This window comes from Leucopleurus acutus, assembly GCF_964270905.1.
Source record: "Leucopleurus acutus genome assembly, chromosome: 10".
Lineage (NCBI taxonomy): Eukaryota > Metazoa > Chordata > Mammalia > Artiodactyla > Delphinidae > Leucopleurus > Leucopleurus acutus.
This window is the reverse complement of record NC_139153.1, coordinates 23,227,652-23,254,907: the sequence shown is the minus strand read 5'-3', so window position 1 is coordinate 23,254,907 and position 27,256 is coordinate 23,227,652. Positions and strand designations below refer to the sequence as shown.

The window sequence follows — 27,256 nt, the reverse complement described above, 5'->3', positions numbered from 1 at the left end:
GAAGATATAACAATTGTACATATTTATGCACCCAACATAGGAGTACCTCAATACATAAGGCAAATACTAACAGCCGTAAAAGGGGATATCGACAGTAACACATTCATAGTAGGGGACTTTAACACCCCACTTTCACCAATGGACAGATCATCCAAAATGAGAATAAGGAAACACAAGCTTTAAATGATACATTAAACAAGATGGACTTAACTGATATTTATAGGACATTCCATCCAAAAACAACAGAATACACATTTTTCTCAAGTGCTCATGGAACGTTCTCCAGGATAGATCTTATCTTGGGTCACAAAGCAAGCCTTGGTAAATTTAAGAAAATTGAAATTGTATCAAGTATCTTTTCCAACCACAACACTATGAGACTCAATATCAATTACAGGAAAAGATCTGTAAAAAATACAAACACATGGAGGCTAAACAATACACTACTTAATAACGAAGTGATCACTGAAGAAATCACAGAGGAAATAAAAATATACTTAGAAACAAATGACAATGGAGACAAGACGACCCAAAACCTATGGGATGCAGCAAAAGCAGTTCTAAGAGGGAAGTTTATAGCAATACAATCCTACCTTAAGAAACAGGAAACATCTCGAATAAACAACCTAACCTTGCACCTAAAGCAATTAGAGAAAGAAGAACCAAAAAACCCCAAAGTTAGCAGAAGGAAAGAAATGATAGAGAGCAGATCAGAAATAAATGAAAAAGAAATGAAGGAAATGATAGCAAAGATCAATAAAACTAAAAGCTAGTTCTTTGAGAAGATAAACAAAATTGATAAACCACTAGCCAGACTCATCAAGAAAAAAAGGGAGAAGACTCCAATCAATAGAATTAGAAATGAAAAAGGAGAAGTAACAACTGACACTGCAGATATACAAAAGATCATGAGAGATTACTACAAGCAACTCTATGCCAATAAAATGGACAACCTGGAAGAAATGGACAAATTCTTAGAAATGCACAACATGCCAAGACTGAATCAGGAAGAAATAGAAAATATGAACAGACCAATCACAAGCACTGAAATTGAAACTGTGATTAAAAATCTTCCAATAAACAAAAGCCCAGAACCAGATGGCTTCACAGGCGAATTCTATCAAACATTTAGAGAAGAGCTAACACCTATCCTTCTCAAACTCTTCCAAAATATAGCAGAGGGAGGAACACTCCCAAACTCATTCTATGAGGCCACCATCACCCTGATACCAAAACCAGACAAGGATGTCACAAAGAAAGAAAACTACAGGCCAATATCACTGATGAACATAGATGCAAAAATCCTCAACAAAATGCTAGCAAACAGAATCCAACAGCACATTAAAAGGTTCATACACCATGATCAAGTGGGGTTTATTCCAGGAATGCAAGGATTCTTCAATATATGCAAATCAATCAACGTGATATACCATATTGACAAACTGAAGGAGAAAAACCATATGGTCATCTCAATAGATGCAGAGAAAGCTTTCGACAAAATTCAACACCCATTTATGATAAAAACCCTGCAGAAAGTAGGCATAGAGGCAACTTTCCTCAACGTAATAAAGGCCATATATGACAAACCCACAGCAAACATTGTCCTCAATGGTGAAAAACTGAAAGTATTTCCACTAAGATCAGGAACAAGACAAGGTTGCCCATTCTCACCACTCTTATTCAACATAGTTTTGGAAGTTTTAGCCACAGCAATCAGAGAAGAAAAATAAAAAAAAAGGAATCCAAATTGGAAAAGAAGAAGTAAAGCTGTCACTGTTTGCAAATGACATGATACTATACATAGAGAATCCTAAAGATGCTACCAGAAAACTACTAGAGCTAATCAATGAATTTGGTAAAGTAGCAGGATACAAAATTAATGCACAGAAATCTCTGGCATTCCTATACACTAAGGATGAAAAATCTGAAAGTGAAATCAAGAAAACACTCCCATTTACCACTGCAACAAAAAGAATAAAATATCTAGGAATAAACCTACCTAAGGAGACAAAAGAACTGTACGCAGAAAATTATAAGACACTGATGAAAGAAATTAAAAATGATACAAATAGATGGAGAGATATACCATGTTTTCGGATAGGAAGAATCAACATGTTGGAAATGACTCTACTACCCAAAGCACTCTACAGATTCAATGCAATCCCTATCAAACTACCACTGGCATTTTTCACAGAACTGGAACAAAAAATTTCACAATTTGTGTGGAAACACAGAAGACCCCAAATAGCCAAAGCAATCTTGAGAACGAAAAACAGAGCTGGAGGAATCAGGCTCCCTGACTTCAGACTATACTACAAAGCTACAGTAATCAAGACAGTATGGTACTGGCACAAAAACAGAAATATAGATCAATGGAACAGGATAGAAAGCCCAGAGATAAACCCACGCACATATGGTCACCTTATCTTTGATAAAGGAGGCAGGAATGTACAGTGCAGAAAGGACAGCCTCTTCAATAAGTGGTGCTAGGAAAACTGGACAGGTACATTTAAAAGTATGAGAATAGAACAGTCCCTAAGACCATACACAAAAATAAGCTCAAAATTGATTGAAGACCTACATGTAAGGCCAGACACTATCAAACTCTTAGAGGAAAACATAGGCAGAACACTCTATGACATAAAAATCACAGCAAGATCCTTTTTCACCCACCTCCTAGAGAAATGGAAATAAAAATAAACAAATGGGACCTAATGAAACTTAAAAGCTTTTGCACAGCAAAGGAAACCATAAACAAGACCAAAAGACAACCCTCAGAATGGGAGAAAAAATTTGCAAATGAAGCATCTGACAAAGGATTAATCTCCAAAATTTACAAGCAGCTCATGCAGCTCAGTAACAAAAAAAGAAACAACCCAATCCAAAAATGGGCAGAAGACCTAAATAGACATTTCTCCAAAGAAGATATACAGATTGCCAACAAACACATGAAAGGATGCTCAACATCATAAATCATTAGAGAAATGCATATCAAAACTACAGTGAGATATCGTCTCACACCAGTCAGAATGGCCATCATTAAAAAATCTACAAACCATAGGGCTTCCCTGGTGGCGCAGTGGTTGAGTGTCTGCCTGCCGATGCAGGGGACATGGGTTCGTGCCCCGGTCCAGGAAGATCCCACATGCCGCGGAGCAGCTGGGCCGGTGAGCCATGGCAGCTGAGCCTGTGCGTCCGGAGCCTGTGTTCCACGATGGGAGAGGCCACAACAGTGAGAGGCTCGCATGCCGCAAAAAAAAAAAAAAAAAAAAAAAAAATCAACAAACAATAAATGCTGGAGAGGGTGTGGAGAAAAGGGAACCCTCTCGTACTGTTGGTGGGAATGTAAATTGATACAGTCACTATGGAGAACAGTATGGAGGTTCTTTAAAAAACTAAAAATAGAATTACCATATGACCCAGCAATCCCACTACTGGGCATATACCCTGAGAAAACCATAATTTAAAAAGAGTCATGTACCAAAATGTTCATTGCAGCTCCATTTACAATAGCCAGAAGATGGAAACAACCTAAGTGTCCATCATCAGATGAATGGATAACGAAGATGTGGCACATATATACAATGGAATATTACTCAGCCATAAAAAGAAACGAAATTGAGTTATTTGTAGTGAGGTGGATGGACCTAGAGTCTATCATACAGAGTGAAGTAAGTCAGAAAGAGAAAGACAAATACCGTATGCTAACGCATATATATGGAATTTAAGAAAAAAAAATGTCATGAAGAACCTAGGGGTAAGACAGGAATAAAGACACAGACCTACTAGAGAATGGACTTGAGGATACGGGGAGGGGGAAGGGTAAGCTGTGACAAAGTGAGAGAGTGGCAGGGACATATATACACTACCAAACGTAAAATAGATAGCTAGTGCGAAGCAGCCACGTGGCACAGGGAGATCAGCTCAGTGCTTTGTGACCTCCTAGATGGGTGAGATAGGGAGGGTGGGAGGAAGGGATACGCCAAGAGGGAAGAGATATGGGAACATACGTATATGTATAACTGATTCACTTCATTATAAAGCCGAAACTAACACACCATTGTAAAGCAATTATACTCCAATAAAGATGTAAATAAAATAAAATAAAATAAAATAAATGTGTATTTATACAGAAAGAAAAGGAAACTCTGGAAGCTGACAGGCCAAATTTAAATTTAAATCTCTTCACTAAGGAATTATGAGTGATTTTATGATTTTCTTTGTGCTTTTCTGTATTCCAAATACTCCATACCAACCATTGATTAAATTACAGAACAATTATTTAGCAAATGAATGAAATCTCTCAGACACTTAATTCTCAAGTTTTTTTTTTTTTTAAAGAACTAATGCTGTGTAAATTAACTTATAACTCCAAAAAGAATGACTATTAAAAGATGTGTTTTAGACATTATTTTTTTTGAAAAAGCCTTCTAGGGACTTCCTTCATGGCACCGTGGTTAGGAGTCTGCCTGCCAATGCAGGGGACACGAGTTTGATCCCTGGTCCGGGAAGATCCCACATGCTGCAAAGCAACTAAGCCCACGATCCACAGGTACTGAGCCTGCGCTCTAGAGCCTGTGAACCACAACTACTGAAGCCAGCGAGCCATAACTACTGAAGCCTGTGTGCCACAACTACTGAAGCCTGTGTGCCTAGAGTCCATGCACCGCAACAAAGAGTAGCCCCTGCTCGCCGCAAATAGAGAAAGCCCGCGCGCAGCAACGAAGACCCAACGCAGTGGAAAATAAATAGATAAATTTATTTATTTATTAAAAAAAAAAGCCTTCTGCACCAAGGTCCCAGGTGCTCATTAACTACAAAGTGCAAAGTGTACAAGAACAGACATTGCGCGTTTTGTTTTGGGGTGAGTTTTATTTGAGTTTTGACCCAACTTTATTTTAGGAAGATTTTGTTTCAGAAAGACATCAGGCTGTTTTCTACAGATAATTTCTGAGTATCAGCAGGACCAGTCTGGACTGCCTCAGGCTTGCTAAGCACAGCAATAAAGTTGTGAATGGTGTTTAATTAAAACCATTTGCTTTAAGTAAATGGAACAAGAGTTCATACTGGCTATTATTGCCTCTTGACCTCTCAGGCCTGCAATGCTCTTCTCTAAAGGGGCCACTGCTGGTGTAGAAATGGCAGAAAGGCATGGGCATCTTCTTGTGGTCATTACATTTTAAGACCACATGGCCCATAGAAATTATGACATTTGGAAAGTGTTGACATAATAACATTTTCTAGAATTTATATTTTCTATACATTGAAGAAAGGAATGTTGCTGCGTCAAAATGCCTCAAAACAATGCCTCAAAAGGCAGCTTATTTGCTATGTTCTTGCTGGTCTCATTCTATGGATTTCCACGGATACACCAAGTAGCTGACAAAGATGAGACAAGACCTGATTTGCTGGGTGACTATAATGGGTTTGGCCCCCTTTCAGAAAAACATGCCAAATCTTCCTATATTTGCTCAAATTTAACTCGCCTTATGATATTGCTTTCTTTCACATTTAGAAGGTCTCACTCAATTCTAAAATACTGTTGCACATGAAGTTTTTTTTGTTTTGTTTTTGCGGTACGCGGGCCTCTTACTGTTGTGGCCTCTCCCGTTGCGAAGCACAGATTCCGGACGCTCAGGCTCAGTGGCCATGGCTCACGGGCCCAGCTGCTCCGCGGCGTGTGGGATCTTCCCGGACCGGGGAACGAACCCGTGTCTCCTGCGTCGGCAGGCGGACTCTCAACCACTGCGCCACCAGGGAAGCCCACACATAAAGTTTTTAAATAGGTTTTTTAAGAAGCTTCTCTTAAAATCAAATTTAAACACATGCTTTACTGGCTTAATGTAGGTGTCCTTTAATTTATCTTTACTGTGTGTTTGTTTTTGTTTTGATGCCCCCATACAAGCATCCAAGTCATTCGCAATACTCACAGGCTTATATCTGGTCCTTTTCTATTCCAGAGATTTCTCCCTCAGGAAAGCCCTATCTCAGGCCTAAGAAGAGTAAGAGACAGGGGCATGTGGATTGGGACTTCATCTGTTTTGAGCTACTGACTCAGTGGTCCTTACAACCCACACATAATGAACCTCCGCCTTCCCTGTTCTTAGAATTGCTCGCTCATGACAAAAACAAGGCAAGCATGTCCAGTGCCAAATGCCATCTCCTTTCCTGGTCTGAAAAGATGAGAGCAGGAAAAGGAGAAAGTGTGCCATCAAGTAGTGAATAAAAACACAAGTACTGAAGTCCTAACACTCATGCCGCTTGCATTAGTGCCATGGAAGTAAATGGCATGCATAATGGACAAAATGTCATCAAGAATATTACCCTGAGCTCTGAAGTCATGGGCTAGCAACCAACCCCTGACAGAGTATGAGAATTTAGTTAAGTCTACTTCATATTAGCCAAAGAGAAAGAATAAAAATGATATAAACACTCGCTAACTTAAGACATTAAGAGCTATTTTCCAACGAAAATGTTCTTTCATATGTACCATAACTGAGTTATTTCTCATCATTTTAACAATGGCAAGAAACTTTCTTCGAGTTTCTCCTCCATGTGGCAGAAGCTTTGGGCTTGGAAGTTCTGATTAAAGGTGAATCTGCCACAATTCAGAAAGCACTTCCCTACCCCACCTCTCCAAAAGACTTCAAGAGGATGGCCACCAGAGAGCAGCAGGAACCAACCATCCTGAGGAGGTCCTGGAACATGCCAGCTCACTGTAATTTGTCCTACTATAAGTTTGCCATGAAAAGACAGGCCTGTAGTTCAAACACTTTACATTAAATGATTTGCTGAGTATGAAACATTCCAGGTCCATCACCAACCGTGATATACTGTGCCCATGCACTGCCTCCATCTACTCCTTCATAATTGACTTTTTTCTTTTGAAAGTACACATAGTTATGAACCTGAAATACTGTCTGGAAGGATAACTTCACTCATTATGGTATAGAAAATCCCCCTTGGAACTACAGAACTTGAAAATATATTTTCTCCCTCTTTTTCTCTCAGTGCAAAGATCATTTTGCCCATCTACTTGACTTCAACGGGATTCAATTTATGTGTACTTATACATAATTTATAAACCCAATTTTAAGCCTTAATGTTTTATATGTTGATTCTGAGAGATCAAGAGTCAGGTCCACATTCATGTAAGATAGAGACCAGGTTTGCCTCATAACATTCTCCTAAGCAATGCAGCCATCAAGCTAGACTATCCATCAAGCCTGATGACTTCAGGTGGTATGAGCCAGGATTTGTGGAAACCTTAGCAATGGAGACAAAAAGAGAGAAAATTGAAACTCATGGATATTTTTATCAGAGGGATAAAAATAATTCCAAGCTCAGCAAAACCAGGGTAGTTGGTTCTAGCTCTGAATGCTAGTCTTATGGCAAAGCCAAGAGCATTTTCTTGGGATTAACTCGAACAGGTCTCTAAAACCAGAATAACTCCTTGTAACGTTCCTGAGTGATTCCTGAATCTGCAGATGCACGTAAACCTCCTTGTATCTACTAGTTGGCTCACATTCCCAGAGTAGTGCCTTCTGCAACATTCTTTCTCAAACTGGCTGCACCGTGGACTCACCAGGAAAACTTAAAAACTCCTGAAGCCTCAGTCCCTCTCCGTTCCAAGTGATTCTGATGGAATTCATCTAGAGAATGAATGGTCTGGGTATGTGTAGTGTTAATGGCTCCCCAGTGGTTTCTAATGTGCAGCCGAGTATGAGAATCCAGGTCCTTTTAAACTCTCTTTGGCAATTTTAGGTTTTTTTTCTTTTTTTCCGAAAGAAAGTTCTAGATCTTATTCATCTCCTTATTCACTGTGTCCTCTCCAGTGCCTCTTCCCAGGATTCCTTGTAATCATAGTCTGTAATTAGAAAACTGGTGAGACACTTTGTGGAAGTCTGTCTGGCCCATAATACTGTAAGCTCCATGCACGTAGGATGAACATCCCCACTCCTCACAGAATGGCACAAATATGGTGCACAATGAATAATTATTTGGTTGAATAAAAAAAATTAACTGTACTAAACTTAAAGAATAAAATAAATATTAATAACAGCAGCTAACAATTACATAATCTGGTCCTCCAAACAGAAATTTAGATCCAGGGTTAGTTGAATCTGTGGGTGCGAAACCCATGGATGCAAAACCCAACTGTATTCATTGTACTCTGCAATTTTACATGAGAGACTTGGGCATCCGTGGATTTTGGTATCTGTGCGAGCTCCTAGAACCAATCTCCTACAGACAGCAAGAGACAACTGTATAGGCATTAACTATGTGCCAGAAACTGGTTTAAAGGCTTTACAAATGTTAACTCATTTATTTATTACCACAAACCTAAGACACGTACAAAGTCATATCCATTATACAGATGAGGGAACTGAGGCACAGACGGATTAAGTTGCTCAGGGCCAAACCTTGGTGAGAGAGCCAGGATTAAAACCGAGGCAGCCTGGCTCTAGGGTGCCTCTTCTTACCAACTAAATTATACTGTGCCTGGCCAGTGGCAGAGGCTGGCCAACTGCCCCTATTATATACATGACCAACACCACAGCAACCACATCCTGAAGATACCTACCACTGGCACTGCTTTCATGAAAAGACTGCCTGAAGTTCCAGGCACTGTGCTCAAAGCACTTCATGTGTTATTTCATCTAGTACCACAAGTTATTAACTCTACTTTACAGATTAAACGTCAGGCACAGAAAGGTGAATCAACAGGCACAAGGTCACACAGCTAGGAACTGGCAGAGCTGGATCTCAGCCGAGCTATTTCTGCCAATGAGGTATAAGCTCTTAATGACCACATAATGACCCCTATAGTTGGTGAGTTATATACTTTTTTAAACTATCTAACATGCATGACAAGAATACCTTGAAACAACTTCTTGGCCCCTGGTTTTCACTGCTCTCTTCATACCTTCCCTAGCATGTTATTTAGTCTCATCTCATACAACAGAGTCACATCAAAAACACATTTGATTTATATGAATCCATCTATACAGGCACGGGGATGGAATAAGTAAGTGAGAAAGAATAGAAATTAATGAGTAAAATCTAGTGGGTGACCCCACTGCCATTTCATTCAAAGGACGTGAGTCCCTGGGGGAAATGGGAGGGAGTGAGACCTCACTGCTCACTCCCAAATGCTCAATGGCTTGGGTCTCACCACACTACTGGGATTCTAATGTTTAAAGATATTAAGACACATGGGTAACTTAAAGGACTTTCAAACCTAATTCTGATTATATTTTTTGCTTTATGAACTGTCTTTAGAGCCTCACCTTCACGTGGACTGTGTCTCCACTGTATAGTGGCTTCAGTGAACTACAGACAGACGTACAGGAACCAAAAGAGGAATGAAAACTAGCTCATGCCCTGTTTCTTGTCTGGCCCACTCTCTAGGGGACCCATGAACACTCAATAACATGGTAACAACCTCAGAGGTGGAAGAGATAGCAACAAGGTCTCACCTTGATATTGAACATATGAATTAAAAGAAAAGCAGGCAAATCTCAATTCCCCAATGGTGGTTGACATAAAGATGATTTGTCTAATGGTGAGGGAAAGTTATATGCTGATTCTCTGACCAAAGAGTTTCTGTAAAAGGAAGTTGCACAAAGAGCCATCAAGATAAAGAAACATTAAATTGTATTTTTTTAAAAAGTGATTTTTTCATTCCCCATGTATACCAAAAGGAAATGCAGTAAAGACCTTCCTTGTGTCACATATCATCGTGAATCAATTTTCTTGACCAAACATAAAACTTGATTCAACATCTCCACCTTGAAATATTCTATTATCACAGCTTTTGTCAAATACTGAAAGATCTGACCACTTCCCTTTTCCCCAGATAGCACTAGGAACCCAGATAAAAAATGAAGGTTGTATTTTGTAACAAGAACAGACAGGAGACTGAATCACAGCAAAACACTTACAAATCAAGAGAGGAGAAGAAAAGTATCAAGAGAGATTAAATGCACAGAGAACAATAATAGGAAGGAAATCTCCTGTGAAAAGAAGCAGCTGATGGTAACTTAATCGGGACAAAAATGAACTAGATTTACTTCAATGACTGAGCTCAAGATGAGGTAATTTCCTCAAGTTTATAGAAAGTCACTTGAAAAATTACACAACTTGTTGCTGTATTCTACTTTTAGAGAGAAGAGAAATAAAAGATCTCCGCGAGGGAGCTGATCTTCAAAGAAATGCATTTACGATCCCAGTTGATGAATTTTACCTATTAACTAGGAGACTATCTTTAATTCTCATTTGGATAGAAAAGTCACTTTAGGACAGTTAAGGTCCCTCTGAGTTTCACGGAAAGATTTTGACATAAAAATAAGGGAATAAAAAAATCTTAAAATACATGGGGGTATAGAGTGTATGGGGAAAGAACTGAAAAGAATTGTTAACAGAGGCGGGCCCAAGGGCCACTACACAGCACAAGAGAATGCTGGGGCAAACTCTCAGGTTGGTGAGAATTTTAAAGGTATGGTATATTAAGCAGACTTGCTGGGTTGTCAGTGACAGACAATGAAATCTAATTCAAAGGGGAAAAAGAAAGAATGATTTGGCTCATAGCTGGAAAAGATGTGGAGCAGCTCACAGAAGTAAAGAGAAGCTTCAGATCCACAACAGTCATCCTCAAATTTAGGCAAACATGAGAATCACCAGAAAGACTTGTTAAAACACAGAGCTGGGCCCCACCTCAGAGTTTTTGATACAATAGCTTTGAAGGGGGCCAAGAATATGCATTTCTAAAAAGGTTCTAGGTAACACCACTCCTGCTGGGTCAACCACTTTAAGAACCACTGAGTTACAGACAACTGGCTATATAGGAATGAAGCACTATGACTGAGAGAGTCTTCATCATGCAGGTTCGCTCCTGCATCTTACTCAGGCTTTCACCAGGTGGGAAGGAATAGAGCCTCCTGGGCCACGTTGTTTTAATTCATGATACCAGAGACAGGTGGCCTTTTCCATGAGCTTCAGGAGGAAAGCTGACTGGACTGAGGGGCCTGTGCTAGGAGATCACTCCTAAAAGCAGCCTGCTTTCAGGGAGGCAGTAAAGCAACTGGCCTACCTGGAGTATAAGGATACCCCATGGGCAGGAGGGAAGAAGAGAGGATCCAAGCAGGGACACAGAGCCTTGGAGGAGGCACTGAATTTGATGGCATTACCAGGATCACAGGGAACGGGAGAAGAATACTTAAACAAGAGAAAAAATCACAAGAAAACATGATGAGCAAAGAATAACACGACAGTATGGTTCTAACAGCCTACAGTAAAGTTCACTTTGGCATCAAGATGTACCAGGTACGATCAAATTCACTTAAGATACTGGTTTTATGCACATGTTATCTATCTTTACTCACAGAGTAGTGCTTCTTGCATAATCCATGGTGAAGGATTAGTTTTTTTTATTCCCTGATAGTCACGGACTGATATTTTTGTAAAACAAATATTATGAATTGCTAGCAAACTGATCTTCCACTTGCGTGTCATGGCAATGGCAATTTGCAATCAAAGTTTCTCAATGCCTATTCTGTTTTTGTACTTATCACAAACCTAAAACAAACAGCTCAGAGATTGGCACTTCTGCACAAACTGGCACTGCTCCAGTGCCACACTTTGAGCAGCACTACTCTAGACTTCGGTGGGCCAGGAGTTCTCTGTCACAATTACTTGTTAATAAGCAAATGAATGAGCCAAGTTCTGTTTCAGTAAAACTTTATTTACAAAAACAGGTGTGGAGCAGGATTTGGCCATGAATTACAGTTTGCCTGTCCCTGCTCTCAACCAGTGTTCCTCAAAGTCTAATGTACATAGGAACCATCTGTTGTGAAAACACAAATTCTGACTTGATGGGTATGTGGTAAGGCTGAGATTCTGCATTTCTAACAGCCTTCATGTTGATGTCAACATTGACTGTCCATGGTCCACATTTTGAGTAGTGAGGGTCCACAGACTCTTCTCTGTGAACTCAGAGACTGAGATGTGACCTCAAGTATACTAGGTGCTTTATACTGGGCCTTTATTGACCTTAGAAAAGACTACATCTGTCAGTCAGGCACATGTCTTCCTCTGCTTTACAGAGATGATTACAATCAGAAGGAACTGATAAGAACAGCCTCACTGGAACCAATGACATCAAATACTGGATGGATTCCCATACTCTCAGTCAGCCCTGAATCTGACACACAGTAGGTCATCAAGAAGTATCTGTTGACTCCTCACTGGATGGGGAATACCAAGCTGTGTCCACTAGGAAGAGGAAGCTAGGGTGATGGTGGGGCTCTAATTTCTGTCCTCTTATCTTACCTAAGATATCTTGCATTGTTTGATAAACTGATGCACCTCTCAACAGGCAGTGTTTTAAGGTTGTACTTGGAGATAAAGATGGAATGATAGAATTTATTCTTTCAGTAACACATCTTTTCATGTTTCTTAGCTTTTGTATTTTTTACTTTTGCTTCTTTCACTCTTCTCATTTGAATATCAAACACCTCTTCTTTGGAATTTGCTTAACACTGTCGGCATTTGGATTAGCTATTTGGAAGTTCAGCTTCATGAAGAAGCTCCATTTATAAAGTACAACGACAAATCACAGATTATAAAACACAGAAAAATATCAGAAGTCATCTAAATACAGTGTGAATTGGACATTTCCCTGCCCGCCTGCTGGCCAAATGCCAATATTCTTGGATCATATTGACACAGTGAAGATTCTAAGTCGCTTACGTCTCCTTCTCAGAGAAATGTACTGCTTGGGATTAAAGAACAAGTAAAATCTAGAAGGTCATGGGTTAAAGCTCCAAATGGATTTTCTGTTCACTGTTTATGATCCTAAGGCCTCTGAGCAGACACCTAAATGTCTGCTCAAAAATATTTTAGTGGAGTTCTAATTGAGAAAAAGGGATGTGTCCAGAATGTTTACAGATAACGGCTAATGAAAGAACTCACAGATAAGCTAGAAGAAAAATAATTAACTAGGATTTGTGCCAGTTGCCCATTGGGAATGCTAAACTAACATGTGTGTTCGAAATGCTCTGTTTCATAAGACCTCAAAGGTGGTAAAAGAGCATCCCAGGAGAGGGTCCTGGATATGTAGATAAAATATCTATCCATGTTCACAAAGGATCTCCAATTGCAAGAGAGTTGCCATCCAAATTATTAAAGTTGCAGCGTAAACTATTCAAATGAAAAGAACCTTTTTTTAGGTCCATAATAGAGCAAGCAACATTGCTTAGACAACTTTGGCAAAGCAGTAGTGAGTAAAGGACAAAGGAAAGGAGGGCAGCTCCAACGGATATAGATGTTGGATTACATTGATTTTCTTTTTTTGTTGTATAAAAGTCTGTTTTGTACCACAAAGCTTTTCATGATTGTTACTATTCCATTTGTTAACTATATTGTACCCTGTTTTAGCAAACCTGATTTACAAAGTTCACATACATCTTGAAAAAGATTTTAAATACTAGGCTTCTTTAAATTATCTTCTAAATAACAAGAAGCCTTTAAAACACTGCCAATTACTAATATGGCTAGTAAAACTCACAGTCAGGGAGACCAGCTAACAACATGAGAAGATGATTATCATGTAATATTGGACTAATAAAAGAAGGCCATCAAAAGGAAGGACATCCTAATTATAACCTTATAAAGAAGATACGCATAGATAATGCTGGAAGGAAATTTAACAAACTGTAACAGCAGTTGTGTGATGGGAATAAAGTTAGGGGTAATATTTTTAATCTTATACTTTTAAGTAGGAAAGGTAAATTTATAAAAGTGAAAAATGATCAATTTTTTAAATGTAAAGAAAACTTCATTTGCATAAAGCAAAGGGACCTAACTAGGTAAGGAAATCATTGTTAACTGAAAAGTGAAAACTAAATTAAAATGTTCTCAAGGTTTATTTACTTAATCCATAGGTATAAAGCTACTATGTCTCAAAAGCCATTAGTGACCCATTTCAAAGGTTCTCATAATCAAAAGACTTCCCTTTAGGAAACATATAAATGCAAATTATGAGAAGAAAAGTTTTTTTTTTTTACTTTACATTAGGGGTTCCGGAATGTCCTTTCTTAAAAAAGATAAAATGGAGTCTCTAGCATATGGTTCTGAAGAGCTGTCCATAATTATCCAAAACTTTATAAAGGCAATTCTCATTATTCAGAGCAGTTATGGTCTGTAAAGTTGCAATGAACACTGAATTAGTGAATACTGATCCATCGCCCCTAAGGGAAATACAGGGTTAGGTTCCTGAGAGCCCTTGGTCACATTTTTGTCAACCTATCAGTACATAATCTTGTTTTCTGTGTGTTTGTTTCTGTTTCAGTGTGTCTTATTTAATATACACTGTGGATTCATTAACACTGAAATTGTGACCAATAGCATTGTAAATCATGCCTCAAGAAAGCTTATCTAACAAGTATTTTCTCTGTGAGGCACTTCACACTAGACAGTACTTTAGCACTACATGTGGGTCCATTTTTAACAGCAAAATAACACACCAAAAAGGACAAAAACATGAAAAATGGGGCACTGAATAGATCATGAAAATGAAACTTGTTTACTGTAAGAGAGCTGAAACATGAAAGGAGAATCTTGCCTTGATTGACATTCACTGAGAACAGCATGTCAGATAAGTAAAATTTTTCAACACTGTGTGTACTTTTGCAAATGACCGTGAAAGCACTGTAAGTATTGATTTTGGGGTCACAAATAAATTTTAGAGCATAGACAAATTTGTAAATATCGAACTTGCAAATAGTGGGAATCAACTGTACTAAGAAGCCTGGTTGAAAAAATGCATATTAGGTTACAATGAAATTCCTTCAATACTTTGAAAAAAATTCCTTCAATACCTTGCAAATAACTAAGAATCTTATCAATAACTAAAGAACCATGCCATTTTAATCACAACATCCATCTTGCTTTAAGTCACATTTGGAGGGGTGGGGAATACAATGTTTCCACTTGAAACTGGACCTTAAATGGTGATTCATGAAGCAACAAATTTTAAAAGTCTTACTAAAAGTTTTATGAGAAACTAAGTAAATAATAGCAAAAAATAGTAACATGCATTAAGTGGTCTCACTTTACCTAACAATATTTCAGGTGGACATAGATATAATGGCATAATAAAATTTTATATAGACCAATTCAAAGACAAGAGACAGGATGGAAAAAAAAGAGTGACAACATATATAAAAGAGCCCATTCCCTTGATTTCCAAAACACACACACACACACACACACACACACACACACACACACACACACACCTGTATTTTAAATCTCTGTGAAAAAGAGTGACATAAAAATGGAAAATTGGTCAAAAGATATTAATAGGCAGGTCATAACAGAAGTAATCAAAAATGCTCAATAAAAGAAAAATAAGATGTTACCTCTCATGATAGTAAAGAGTCAGAGTAATGATGGTCAGAATGTAGGAAAACTTATTTGATGAAAACCCTCTATGTTCCTTCAACTAGTATTGAAATAATTTGGCAGTAAGTGTAAAAAACTTAACCTCTGCATACACTTTTACCCTCTTGCTTTTCAACGTCATCTACGTAAATAATCTGACCTGTCTGTAAAGTTATGAAAACAAGGAGGTCCACAGGAGCATTATTTTTAGTCGGAAACACCCTGAATACCAAATAACAGAGGACTGGTTAAGTAAACATATATCTATAAACGTGAATACTATTTAGCCACTGAGGATGCTGTAGAGTACTACAAAAAGACAGTACTACATACAAAGTGAAAAAAGCAGACTATATAATAGTGTCAGTTATATTGATACTAGTTTTGTCAAAAATGCTATACTATTCATTAAAAAGTCTACGTACATGTAATTTAATGTATTTTTGTACTTTTCTGTTTTCTTTTTCCCTAATCTAATAATTAGGGGAAAAGGGATGCTGCTTAATAAAATACCCTAAAACAAAGACAGAACATTATGTAGAAAGCCACTGTGAGTCAAGTCAATTTCTTCAGCAAGCCCATATGGACATGTTGCTCATTTAGGAATGAGACAGTCACTCCTAATTCTCTGACAGTGGGTGGGGGCAGCATGGAGGGAAGAAGAAAGAGGATTCAGTGTCTTCAATCTCCTGAATCCACTGGGGCTCATCCCACCAGACTACAGTTCACCTCTGCAGAGCAGAAGAATCAGAGGTCTTCACAGTTCAAAGGTTTTTAACCTTGTTCTCCAGAATAATTTTACTAAGTTCACTCTCCACATCCAGTGATTCCTCTACCAGCCAATTTGGATTCTAAAACAATACCTCAAAAATAATAATAGTAAAACTGCCTTGATCACTCTACCATTATAAGATGATTCTTAAGATTCAGAGATGCTTGACATTAATCCTGGTCATTATTTGATCAACTTGTTAGGAAATACACTATTTTCTAATTGCTGAGCTCAACTACTTGTTTTCTCAATGCAATAACATTAAGAAGAAAAAAAAATCCTAACTCTCGTAATAAGTATATATTATTTCCAACCTATATGATATTATAATTTGATCAGTGGTTCATTTCTCTTTAACAATCTACAAAGACCTCTCCATACAGGATTCATAATGAATTACTGAGCATGCTGGGACTAATCATAAAATTTGCTATAATATCCCAAAGTTTGTTAAATTCTTTAAATCACTTACCACAAAACAAAGTAAGGCGTATTAAAATCTGAATTTTGAGAAGCAGAGCAAAGCGTACAAATATTATTTTTTATTTCTTTCTGAGACTATGTCAGCAAGGAGCATGAAAAGAGATTTAGAGTGTCCTATTAGAGATGCTCTGAAAATGCGGTAGCTATCAGACACACTGATCACGTGTGAGATACGGAAAGAGTCAATACTGTAAGAGCCAGGGCCTGGCTCTTACAGTATTGGCAAGTAAGTTGGGCATAGAGAGCCTGACCGTCTTGGAAACTTGGGATGAATGGACATCAGGAAAAGAAATGCAAAATCATCATTTATGAATTCATGACAGTAGGAAAACCACTGCGAGAAGAAATGAGCCCAGGGAGGATGGTTTTCCACTCTCCAGTGTATACACAGTGGTTACCCTAAATGAGAGGCTATCCTAAGGGGAAGGGGAAACCAAATGACAGGTTGCAAATCAAGAAGCACAAAAACATTTTTATTCTTTTCAGACTAGGCTATCAGGTAGATGATCACCATAAAGAATGGCTGCTTTTCGACTCCATATGAAAGTAAAATTTGTTTTCAAACTGGCCTGTAAGAATGGAGATGCAGGGTAATCATTTCAAAAATATCGCTCATATTTAAAATATATTGGACATTATATTTGAAAATGAATCCCTAAAGAGTTCTATCAACCCCCAAAATAAATATTCCCTTGCAGATAAGGCGTTTCAGCAAATACATGTGGCATATAATAAAACAAGTTTTTCTTCATGCCTCTGATATAAGCATGTATATAAGAGAAAAAGAGGATACTGTTTTGTTTTTCAATATATGATAATCAACAATACATGAGGCATTTAGTATGTATTAATTCTAAAACATATTTGTTACAACTTAAGGCCTTTGCATAAACCCTTTATCAAAAATACAGCGTGCAGTTTTATGTCCCTGGCCTCAAACTCTAAAGACTTTTCAAGCACTTACCACAGAGCTAAAACAGCTGGCCTCTCCTCAAAGTTATACCAAATTATATTTTGTGGTTCTCCCAAACATGAATCTAATCCTCCCTTTATTAAACTGTGTTTTCTTCGTTGTCTGAAGGGAGAATCACTGCAAGCTACTGAACTGCTTACACATTTCATCAATTTCAAAACAACCCAGGCAGTAACACTGGTGACAATGAACTGTTTCAGACAGCTCCCATTTCTGTAGACGACCATTTATTCCCCAACTGTTTCAGTAATTCTAAATCTAAGCCTTTAAAATGATAATCAAAATGAACACTCAAAAAAAAACCAACACAAACTAAAGTTTTCATCATGCTTTAGAAAGGTTTGCCAAGTACTTCACATATATCTTAGATGATAATAAAACAATGCTTTGGGGTATTATTTTCAGGTCTACTTTATACATGAGGTGACAGAAGTTGAAAGAGTATATTCAAGTAGCTAATAAACACATGAGGGAAAGGCATTAAACCACAATAAGATACTACCTCACACCTACCAGAATGACTAAAATGCTGATGAGGGTGTGGAGAAATTGGACTTCCCACACACGCCTATGAGAATGTAAATTGCCACATCTAGAGAACTGTTTGGCAGTATCGATTTAAGCTGAGTATATGCATACCCTACTACCCAGAAATTCTAGTTCCAAGTATCAAAAATATGCTCCAAACGACATGTATGAGAATGTTCACAGCAACATTATTCATAATAGTCAAACATAAGAAGCACACAAATGTCTATCAATAGAAGAATGACAGAAAAGTTCTTGCAGAGTCATACCATAGAATACTATACAGCAATAATGATAAGTGGACCACTGCTACATAAAATATGAGTGAATCTGAGAAATAAAAGTCAAGTGAAGAATGGCAAATACAAAAGTGTATACAATGTATGATTCCATTTGTATTATGCTCAAAACCAGGCAAAACAAATCTTTGATATTAGAAGTTAGGAGAGTGTTACCTCTGGGAAGAAAGCAGGGTAGGGGGAGGATAGTGGGGAGGCATAAGGGGCTATTGGGATGGTGACTGTCTTAGTCCATTCAGGCTGCTATCACAAACTACCATAGACTGTGTGGTCTAAACAACAAACAGTTATTTCTCACAATTCTGGAGGCTGGCAAGTCCAAGATCAAGGCACCAGCAGATTCAGTGGCCACTTACTGGTATACAGGTAGCCAACTTCCAGCTATGTACTCACACTGTGGAAGAGGTGGGAGAGCCCTCTGGGGTCTCTTTTATAAGGGCACTAATCCCATTCATGAGGGCTCTACCCTCATGATCTAATTCCCTCCCAAAGGCCCTACCTCCTCATACCATCACATTGTGGGGTAGGATTTCAACATATAAATTATGAGAAAACACACACATTCAGGCCATGACGCTGGCCAGGTCCTATCTCTTGATGTGGTCAGAGGTTCCACAGGTATATTCATTTTGTCATAATTCATCGAACTATATACTTAAGATTTGTACAGTGTCCTCTATGTAAGTTATACTTTTAATAAAAGTTTATTAAATTTTTAGATTGTACTGTCATGTGAAATTATTGCCCCTTTAAATTGGAAATGTGTGTATCTCATTTCATGCAATAAAGTAACCCTCTGAGGTAATAAGTACTGTTACTATCTCCATTTTATAAAAGAGGAAACCAAGACACAAAAAAGTTAAGTGACATGCCAAAGGTCCCACAGCCAATACGTGTTAAAGACAGGACTGCAACACAGGCTGCGTGGCACCAGAGCCCCACCAAGAATCCCTTCCTTCTTAAACGAGTATTTGGTGCTTATAGAGCACATTTCTTGCTAGACATTTAAAGGGCTTTGAAAATTTGACTCTAAGTTGGATCTAAACCAGGAAGCACAGTCAAATCAAGCGAAGTGACTTCACTAATGCCAATCATATGCTACTGCTTTTCAAAATCAGGCCTCCCGAGGGCAACAAATTTGCTTAACTTCAGACAATACAGTCGAGGTTACTGTTGAGATTCATATCAACCATCTTTTTCTTTAATTCATTTATGCAAGACGTTTTACATACTCCAGATGTTGTTGCACTCATTTTCTACACCTTTGGAATTCTAAATTTAAAATTAGAAACAAAAGCCAAAGCACCCATCAGGAAAACAAAAACATAAGGCTAACATTCTTAATAGTGTTCCTCCTTTAAATGTGTTCAAATTCTTTATAGATTACCACAAAATCCTACTTCTATTTTTTATGTTATATCAATTTTACTCCCTGTGATTTTAGAAACACTAATGTTTAGAATCCTGGAAGTTAAAATGATGAGGGTGAGATCATATCTACTCTACCACCAGCAGAACAAACTCTATTACCTTTCTCTCATCTCAAGCCCAGGTGGCAAAGAAGAGAAGTATAAAATATTTAATGATACACTTCATGGGAATCCAATTTAGAAAGCTATCTAGTAAACACTCTTGTTTTAGACAGTTTGGCAGAGGAACTTCACTTCATATATATTACAAATAAGGAACAGATCAGTTATAAAGGTACGTGTGTTAGGTCCCAATGAAAGTCAGCATTTGGGCTAATGGTCAAGTGAAAGAAACACAAGTCTCAGCTCCATGGCTGACATTAGGAGTGGAAACATATGCCAATCCATAATATTTTTCTTGAATGTTGATGCCTATTACTTGATCAGTAGAATTAGCTTGTACATATAACAAACAAGTAGTTGTTAGTATCAGTTGATTTAAGTTTAACAACAACAGGCCTTTTGTAATTTTGAGTTTCAGTGTATTCAACTGACTAATCCTTATATCTAACAAGAAAATCAATACCTTTGAAATAATTAGCTTTGGGCTCTCGGGAATCTCTACTTCTGGGCAAATGGATGGGGTTCTACTTGAAATAATTACTGCCAGAACTATAACCAGTTTCCTTGCAAGATGAAATCAATTCATCTATACTATTTTTTAGCCTCTGTTCTCTGAAATCTGTGACACAGTGCCAGGATTGAAAATACCCATTACATTTCTATGCTTTTTAACGGGCTTTGAAATTTCAAGATTTGGAAAATGTACTGTGAGATGAGCCAAGCATGCATTTTCCTGATATAGCATGAGAAAAATAAAATAACTCCCACATACTTTTATCTATACAAGATGACAGTCAAATCTCAAAAAAGTTTAAATACTCCAAGCATTTGAAAATATTCTATAGGGTAAAGTCAACGTTTTTGAAGAGATTGTTTTTTTTCAAAAACAAAAATAAAAAAAGCTCTCCAAGTGATTTTTCATTCCCTTCCTGTACTTTTATGAAATTAAAATTCAGGATCAGCCCCTAAGAAAAGATATTCCAAAGAAAACTCAATGATTGTCCTGTTAGATTTAATCCTTTGTTGGTTCTCTTTAATTCTCAGCACTGAGTTTCACTAAATGTACAGTATTTCATTACAGTTGCCTGTCCTCTGGGTACTTTGTAGTTCAAGCAGTTTAAAGAGCTGTGTATTACGACCATGGTATTTACAGATTTCAAATGGTTTGAAAATTCCTGGGATAAAAATTATTCTTCCCTTAGAAAGGAGTAGGAAGGAGGGATAAATGAATTAATAAATGATTACAGAGCCTCTGATAATATTCCTACTTAACCAATGAAAACGAGGTGCTTCTGTAAACAGAAAAATCAACTGCAGACACTTCACGGCTGGGTGACTTTGGACTTCAGTGACTTTGCTATTCCTGAACAACCCTAGAGCAATGAAGATAAGTTGCTAATATTGTTTAACAATTTTATGTGTGTGTATGTGAATCAGAAGGAAAAGACAGCAAAAACGTAAGGTTACCAACGAAGTCATAATGAAAACAGACAAGCATACCACTAACCTAAGACAAAAAAACTGCATGCACATGAGACCCAAAATGCCAGTCTATTTATGAGTGGGAATCTTCCATATTAAGTTCAGACAACATTTCTTTAAAAAGAATCTGATACTGTTTTCATTCATGATTTTCTTAGTGATGGTTCAGATTTCCCATGTCTTCAGATATGTCAGGAACCAAGAGAATGTGTCACACATTAACAATATTAAGATAATGATTCTCAAATAAAATTTACAATCATATGGTTGTGCTATATACACTACCCCAAAGAATTGTGAAGAGAATTAAATGACATATATCAGAAATTCAAAAAATATTAGTCTTTTCAATATAATAATATCCACCTAAATCGTGTTATCATATACAACTGAATACCTACAATGGAAACAAACCATACTGGTATTTAAATTGATTAAATATTTACTGAATACCTTCTATGCACCTAGCATGAGTATGATAGCTACATTCTAGTTAAGAAGATGCCCATGAAACATTATATGCTACTTAGACCGTATGTTACAAACTGTAACGTCTGTAATTGTCAGAGATGAACATTGAAAAGCATATAGAAGGAGGTGGGGTCATTATTTTCCAGTAATATATAATATTATAACCCTGTAACTTTCTTCTGTCTTAATCTTATAATATCTTCAGCATCTTTATGAAAGGAATCTGAGACTCAGTCCTCTCTAAGTCACATAAGTGTAGAACTAATCGCTTCACTGTGAAGGACCCAAAAAATATTTCATGCCAACCAATGTTTCATTATTTGCACTACAGTTTTTAAAAAAATTTCCTTCTACCTCCCAGAACTTTGTAAGCACATACCCTGAAATAAAATCCTAGGGGCACTTATAAACCTTTCACCCAAATGATTTAAACCATCATGCATTCCAATGAGATATAAGTCAGGATTTGCACCTGGGGCTGCAAAGTACATGGGTTGGCTTATTAACCCTTAGCAGCAGGAACAAGGTAGATGTTGATGGTGAGAAATCATTACACCATGCAATCTCCCCTACAAAGAGAGAGGTTACCTTAGGATCAGCTGTGAGTAATTTGAACGCTTGATATACTTGAGATTCCTTTACACCACCACCAAGATCCAAGAAGTTGGCTGGCTTCCCACCACTCAGGAAAATGATGTCACAGGTAGCCATGGCGAGTCCAGCACCATTCACTGTGAAATGCAAATGGCACACAAGACAAGATAAATTTAACAACATGAAAGGGTGCATAAATTTTGTCCCTCCCCCATATTGCTAAAAGAGAGCCCTGACTTTACTAGGCCAATTTCCACCCTGCTTGGAATTCTATTCAGCCAGATAAATTCATAGACTTTAAGAATAATCAGGACTGTTGGGCTTCCCTGGTGGCGCAGTGGTTGAGAGTCCGCCTGCCGATGCAGGGGACATGGGTTTGTGCCCCGGTCCGGGAAGATCCCACATGCCACGGAGCGCCTGGGCCCATGAGCCACGGCCGCTGAGCCTGCGCGTCCGGAGCCTGTGCTCTGCAACGGGAGAGGCCACGACAGTATGAGGCTCATGTACCCCCCCCCCCAAAAAAAAGAATAATCAGGAAATGTGCATACAAAGAATAAACAAAAAAGACCTGGGAATGGGAAGAAGAATTTATTGAGAAGTTAAATCAATCTGGGAAACACAAAGAAGGGAAGAGCTTAAGTAAGTAATAAATTTGGACTATTAGTAGAGGAAGGAGTTTTAGGTTCTGGAAAGTATGGAGTTTAAGAGAACTGCAAAAGAGAGGAAAAAGGATATGAAAAGTTGCTAGAGCTTATGAATTACATTCTTTTTAATATTCTTTAAGAGATTTGAGTAAAGAATGTGATTCTTTCCATTTTTTGCTTGCTGAGAATATGCTCCTTTGAATGTGGCATCCCTCTGGGGTTGAACCACAGGGATCCCAACTTCAATAGGACTCCACACTATTTTACACTTAGTGCAACCATGCAAGTTTATGCGTTCTCTGAGAAACTTAGAAAGCAAATGAACAAATTACAGCATTAAAACAACATTCCTAACCCCCATTCCTGTTTCAAATTAATATAAGAAATGCTCACTAGCAACCTGATCATTAAAACTAGAACCAAAATGTTGCCAACATCCCAGTAGCTTTTCTTAAGAAATCAAGGAAAGAGTTTTAACATAAAATTTTTTATTTTCCAGAGCAAAGTTTTATTGATCAACTGCACTTCCTTTGCTTAAGCTTAATTATAGGAAATTGCTTTCCTTAGGTTAGAAAGTGCCAAAAAAGTGCTGAACACAGCAGAAACTCTCCAAGTAAAGTAGCTTTCACTTTTTCTGACCCCTGAATTCCTCAGGTAAGCCTATGAACTGTGACTAATTTAATTAAGTCTGGGACAACTAAAATAAAAGTCATTTATATATGATCTTAAAACCATGTGAAATGTGTTCATTGTAGCTTTTGAGACTGCTACCTTGGCCAAATCATGCACACTCCTATAGAGGCTACAAAGAATATGTATTTAATTTGCTCTAAACACACCATTCTATGTTTCCCCTTTCTAAACGCCTACAAATATTGAGAGCATATTAACTTATCAAGATCAGAATGATGTGAGCGATCTGGTACATTAGAGTTTTTGCTCCAAAACAAAGCAAGAGCCTTTGGTATCACTTGTAATTGGGTGTCATTTTCTATTGTATTGAACAGCAAACTACTGGATGAGGTCTGTTCAGTTCTGAATATAATGATACTGCTGGTTTAATGAGCTACAAATCTTTTTTATTTTAATTCCATTGACATTAAGACCTCGGTTTCAAGTGCAGTGAATTGCTTCCACCAGAAACAGAGAAGTATGTAAATCTCAGTACCATACGCTATGGACAATGCAGAAATTGTATTGCCTCTCTAGACCCATTCTTATCTCTGCTAATAAGCCAATTTTACAAATTTAGATGACTATGATAAAATCAACTGTCTTATTAATAAACTGACATAATGGAGTAAACATTTTATCATTTGGTTTTCACAGCACCTGAAACTTTAGTATAATGATTAAAGTATTCATTCTCTTCTACTTCCTCTAAGAAAGCAATTTACCTTAAACCAAGATTTCAGAATAATTCCTAGCATATTAACATTGACTAGAGTAGCAGAAGTTCTGACCTTTACTAATCAAAGTTTAACTGAAATACTTTAATGTTGTGGTCCTCAACTGGGGTGACTGTGCTTACCAAAAGGTAATGTCTGGAGACATTTCTGGTTGTCACAACTGGTGACAATGCAGCACAGGAAAGCGCCCCACAGTCAAGAATTATCCAACCCAACATGTTCATAGTGCCAGAAGTGAGAAACCCTGCTTTAAACTGGTGACCACCAGCCAAAATGAACTTTGGGAAGAAATTTTGGGTTGTTTCTTAAGAGTGTTTGGCTACAAAAATCTCATATGTTTACTTGCTATTGGGAAATAACATTTCAGAAACCAAGGGGCCCTAAATTCTGCAAAAATCCACAAATCATTCTTTTGATATAACTGCTTTCTTACCAAAGCAGGCAATGTTCCCGTCCAGTCCTATGTATTTTAGGTCGTATTTGGCAGCTTCATTTTCAATGGGTTCATTCTCTGATTTGTCGTCCATAGCAAATATGTCCTTTTGTCGGAATTCTGCATTGTCATCAAAGTTTATCTTGGCATCAAAACAGACAACTAATAAAGAAAATAGAAACATACCTAAATATCTCCTAAGGATCTATAAATTAAGTTCTTCAGGCTGACAAGTGCAGGAGAAAGAAAGTCAAATATTGTTATTTTTTCTCATGCTTCAGGCAGGAGAAGCTGTTATGGCTTTCTTGACCTTTAAACTTTAAGGCTACTAAGACAAATATGACATGGTCCCTGTTTTCAAGGGATTTACATCTTATAAAAAGCATAATAATTTATATCTGTTGGTTTCTATAAAATAACAATGTAAGTTGCCATTACTCATTAAAAGCTACAGACTGGCATAGCTACATACAGATTTGATTTGCAATTTTTATTACAGTTCTTATTTTTAGTATTTAACCTTTCACTTCAATGCAAGGAGAGACTAGACAATAACGCTTAACGCTGTCCCCCTATGTCCTTCTTTTGATGTTGCAAAGTGAAGTTTTTATTTAATCAGTATCCTCACTAATATGTCTAGAAGATATAGTGGAAAGAACACCAGGCCAGAATGAATAGATTTTTAAAATTATTTGATCCTTAACTAAATCTGTAATTTTGATAAAAATAACCTACTTTCTTTCTGGACCTCAGTTTTCTTATTTGAAAAATGGAAACAACAATCCCTAGACTGCTGATACACTTACTCTGGGGTCTGCTAAAACTAGACCATCATCTTGATGTGAGCAGGACCATCTTATGACTCTTGTGATTCAAGATACAAAACATTAAGAGACCAAGACTAGTCAGTTACAATGGAATGCTGCCAGGCATTATTAGCACCACTGTCTCCACCCTCTGGTGCTGGCAGAAATCTCTAACTCTTTTTACTGGCTAGGAGCCCTGGACACAGTGAAACCCGCTCAGCGACAGGGAGGGACCACAGAGTTTTCCTTGATTTACAGATCCTCCACATGTACAATCAGGTAGCGACTGCAGTGGGGATGGGTGGTGTGCTTGGTGTCTTGGATCTGATCTCTTTTATTAGATCCCTTAGAGTAGAAAGTAATTGTCTATGATGACGTTCCATCATAACCTTCTTTTACCCTGCCTGGGATATCGACAGGCAGGGATCTCTGACCATGAATTTAGGTATTACCCGTCCTCCTCCAGCATTGCTGATAGGCACCTAACTCCTGACAGGGAAAGAACCACCTTCATATATTTCACTCTAAAGTAATGACCATGGTCTGTTAGTCCCACTTGCTTCCTATGAAAAGAAAATATTGTTATATTGTAGCATCCTGGAGTTAAAGACCCCAGGTAGAGGTTTTTTCCAAGGGTCTCTCTACCACAATAATTGAGCACTTTGGTACAAATCTATGCAGAATTATCATATTAACATCTAAGAATTCTCAGCATAATAAAAGTCCAAACCACAAATTACTTAAAGTAACACTGACTGACAAGGGAGAATCTTAAATGGAATTTAATGTCTGCCTGAGTCCTTTGTGTTGCCACAAAATGTCCAACCCCTTTACCCACACATTGTGAATATACAGAGCAAATGAGTAATTACTTTCCAGAATACTGAAATCTTAAAGATGGAATCCTACATTACCAACGGAATTGGCCAATGTTTTCTGCTTGCTACAGTAGCATTTTCTCAGCATTTAATGACTGGTATAAAAATCGATAGGAAAGCAACATCATTGTTGGCTTTCTATTGGGTTTACAAATACATATTAATTAATCTATTAGTAATTTTAGCTCCTCCATTACTCACTGGCAAGAGTACTTGAAACCAACATGTTCAGAATGAATGGGCAAATGCTATCAAATTGACTTCCTAAGTGAAGAGTTTCAAATAAAAGAATTCTTGGTCAAGGTTAATAAACCAGTAAATCAAAATAGGTTCAGGCTGATCTTTGCCCCTTACAAAGACTACAGTTACAAGCTACTTGAGAGAGAGCGTAATTAATGGATATATATGCAAGCGCAGAAGGCAGTCCCAGCTAAATGCCTGCAAAGTCAGATTTTCAAAAGACTCTTTTTCTTGTAATATGATATGTATGCCAAGTACAGAAATGAGT

General features: G+C 37.7%; 1 protein-coding gene across 2 annotated transcripts in view; it reads right to left on the bottom strand.

Annotated features, from left to right (window-relative positions):
- Window positions 1-27,256, bottom strand: part of SUCLG2 (succinate-CoA ligase GDP-forming subunit beta) — a 262,885-nt gene that overhangs the window by 87,745 nt on the left and 147,884 nt on the right. For both annotated transcript variants that reach the window (XM_082849090.1, XM_082849091.1), the window contains exons 8-9: window positions 25,065-25,226; window positions 22,573-22,715 (exon numbers count right to left, since the gene is read on the bottom strand). In XM_082849090.1, the coding sequence (XP_082705216.1) occupies window positions 22,573-22,715; window positions 25,065-25,226 (305 nt within the window). The remainder of the gene's footprint in view (window positions 1-22,572; window positions 22,716-25,064; window positions 25,227-27,256) is intronic.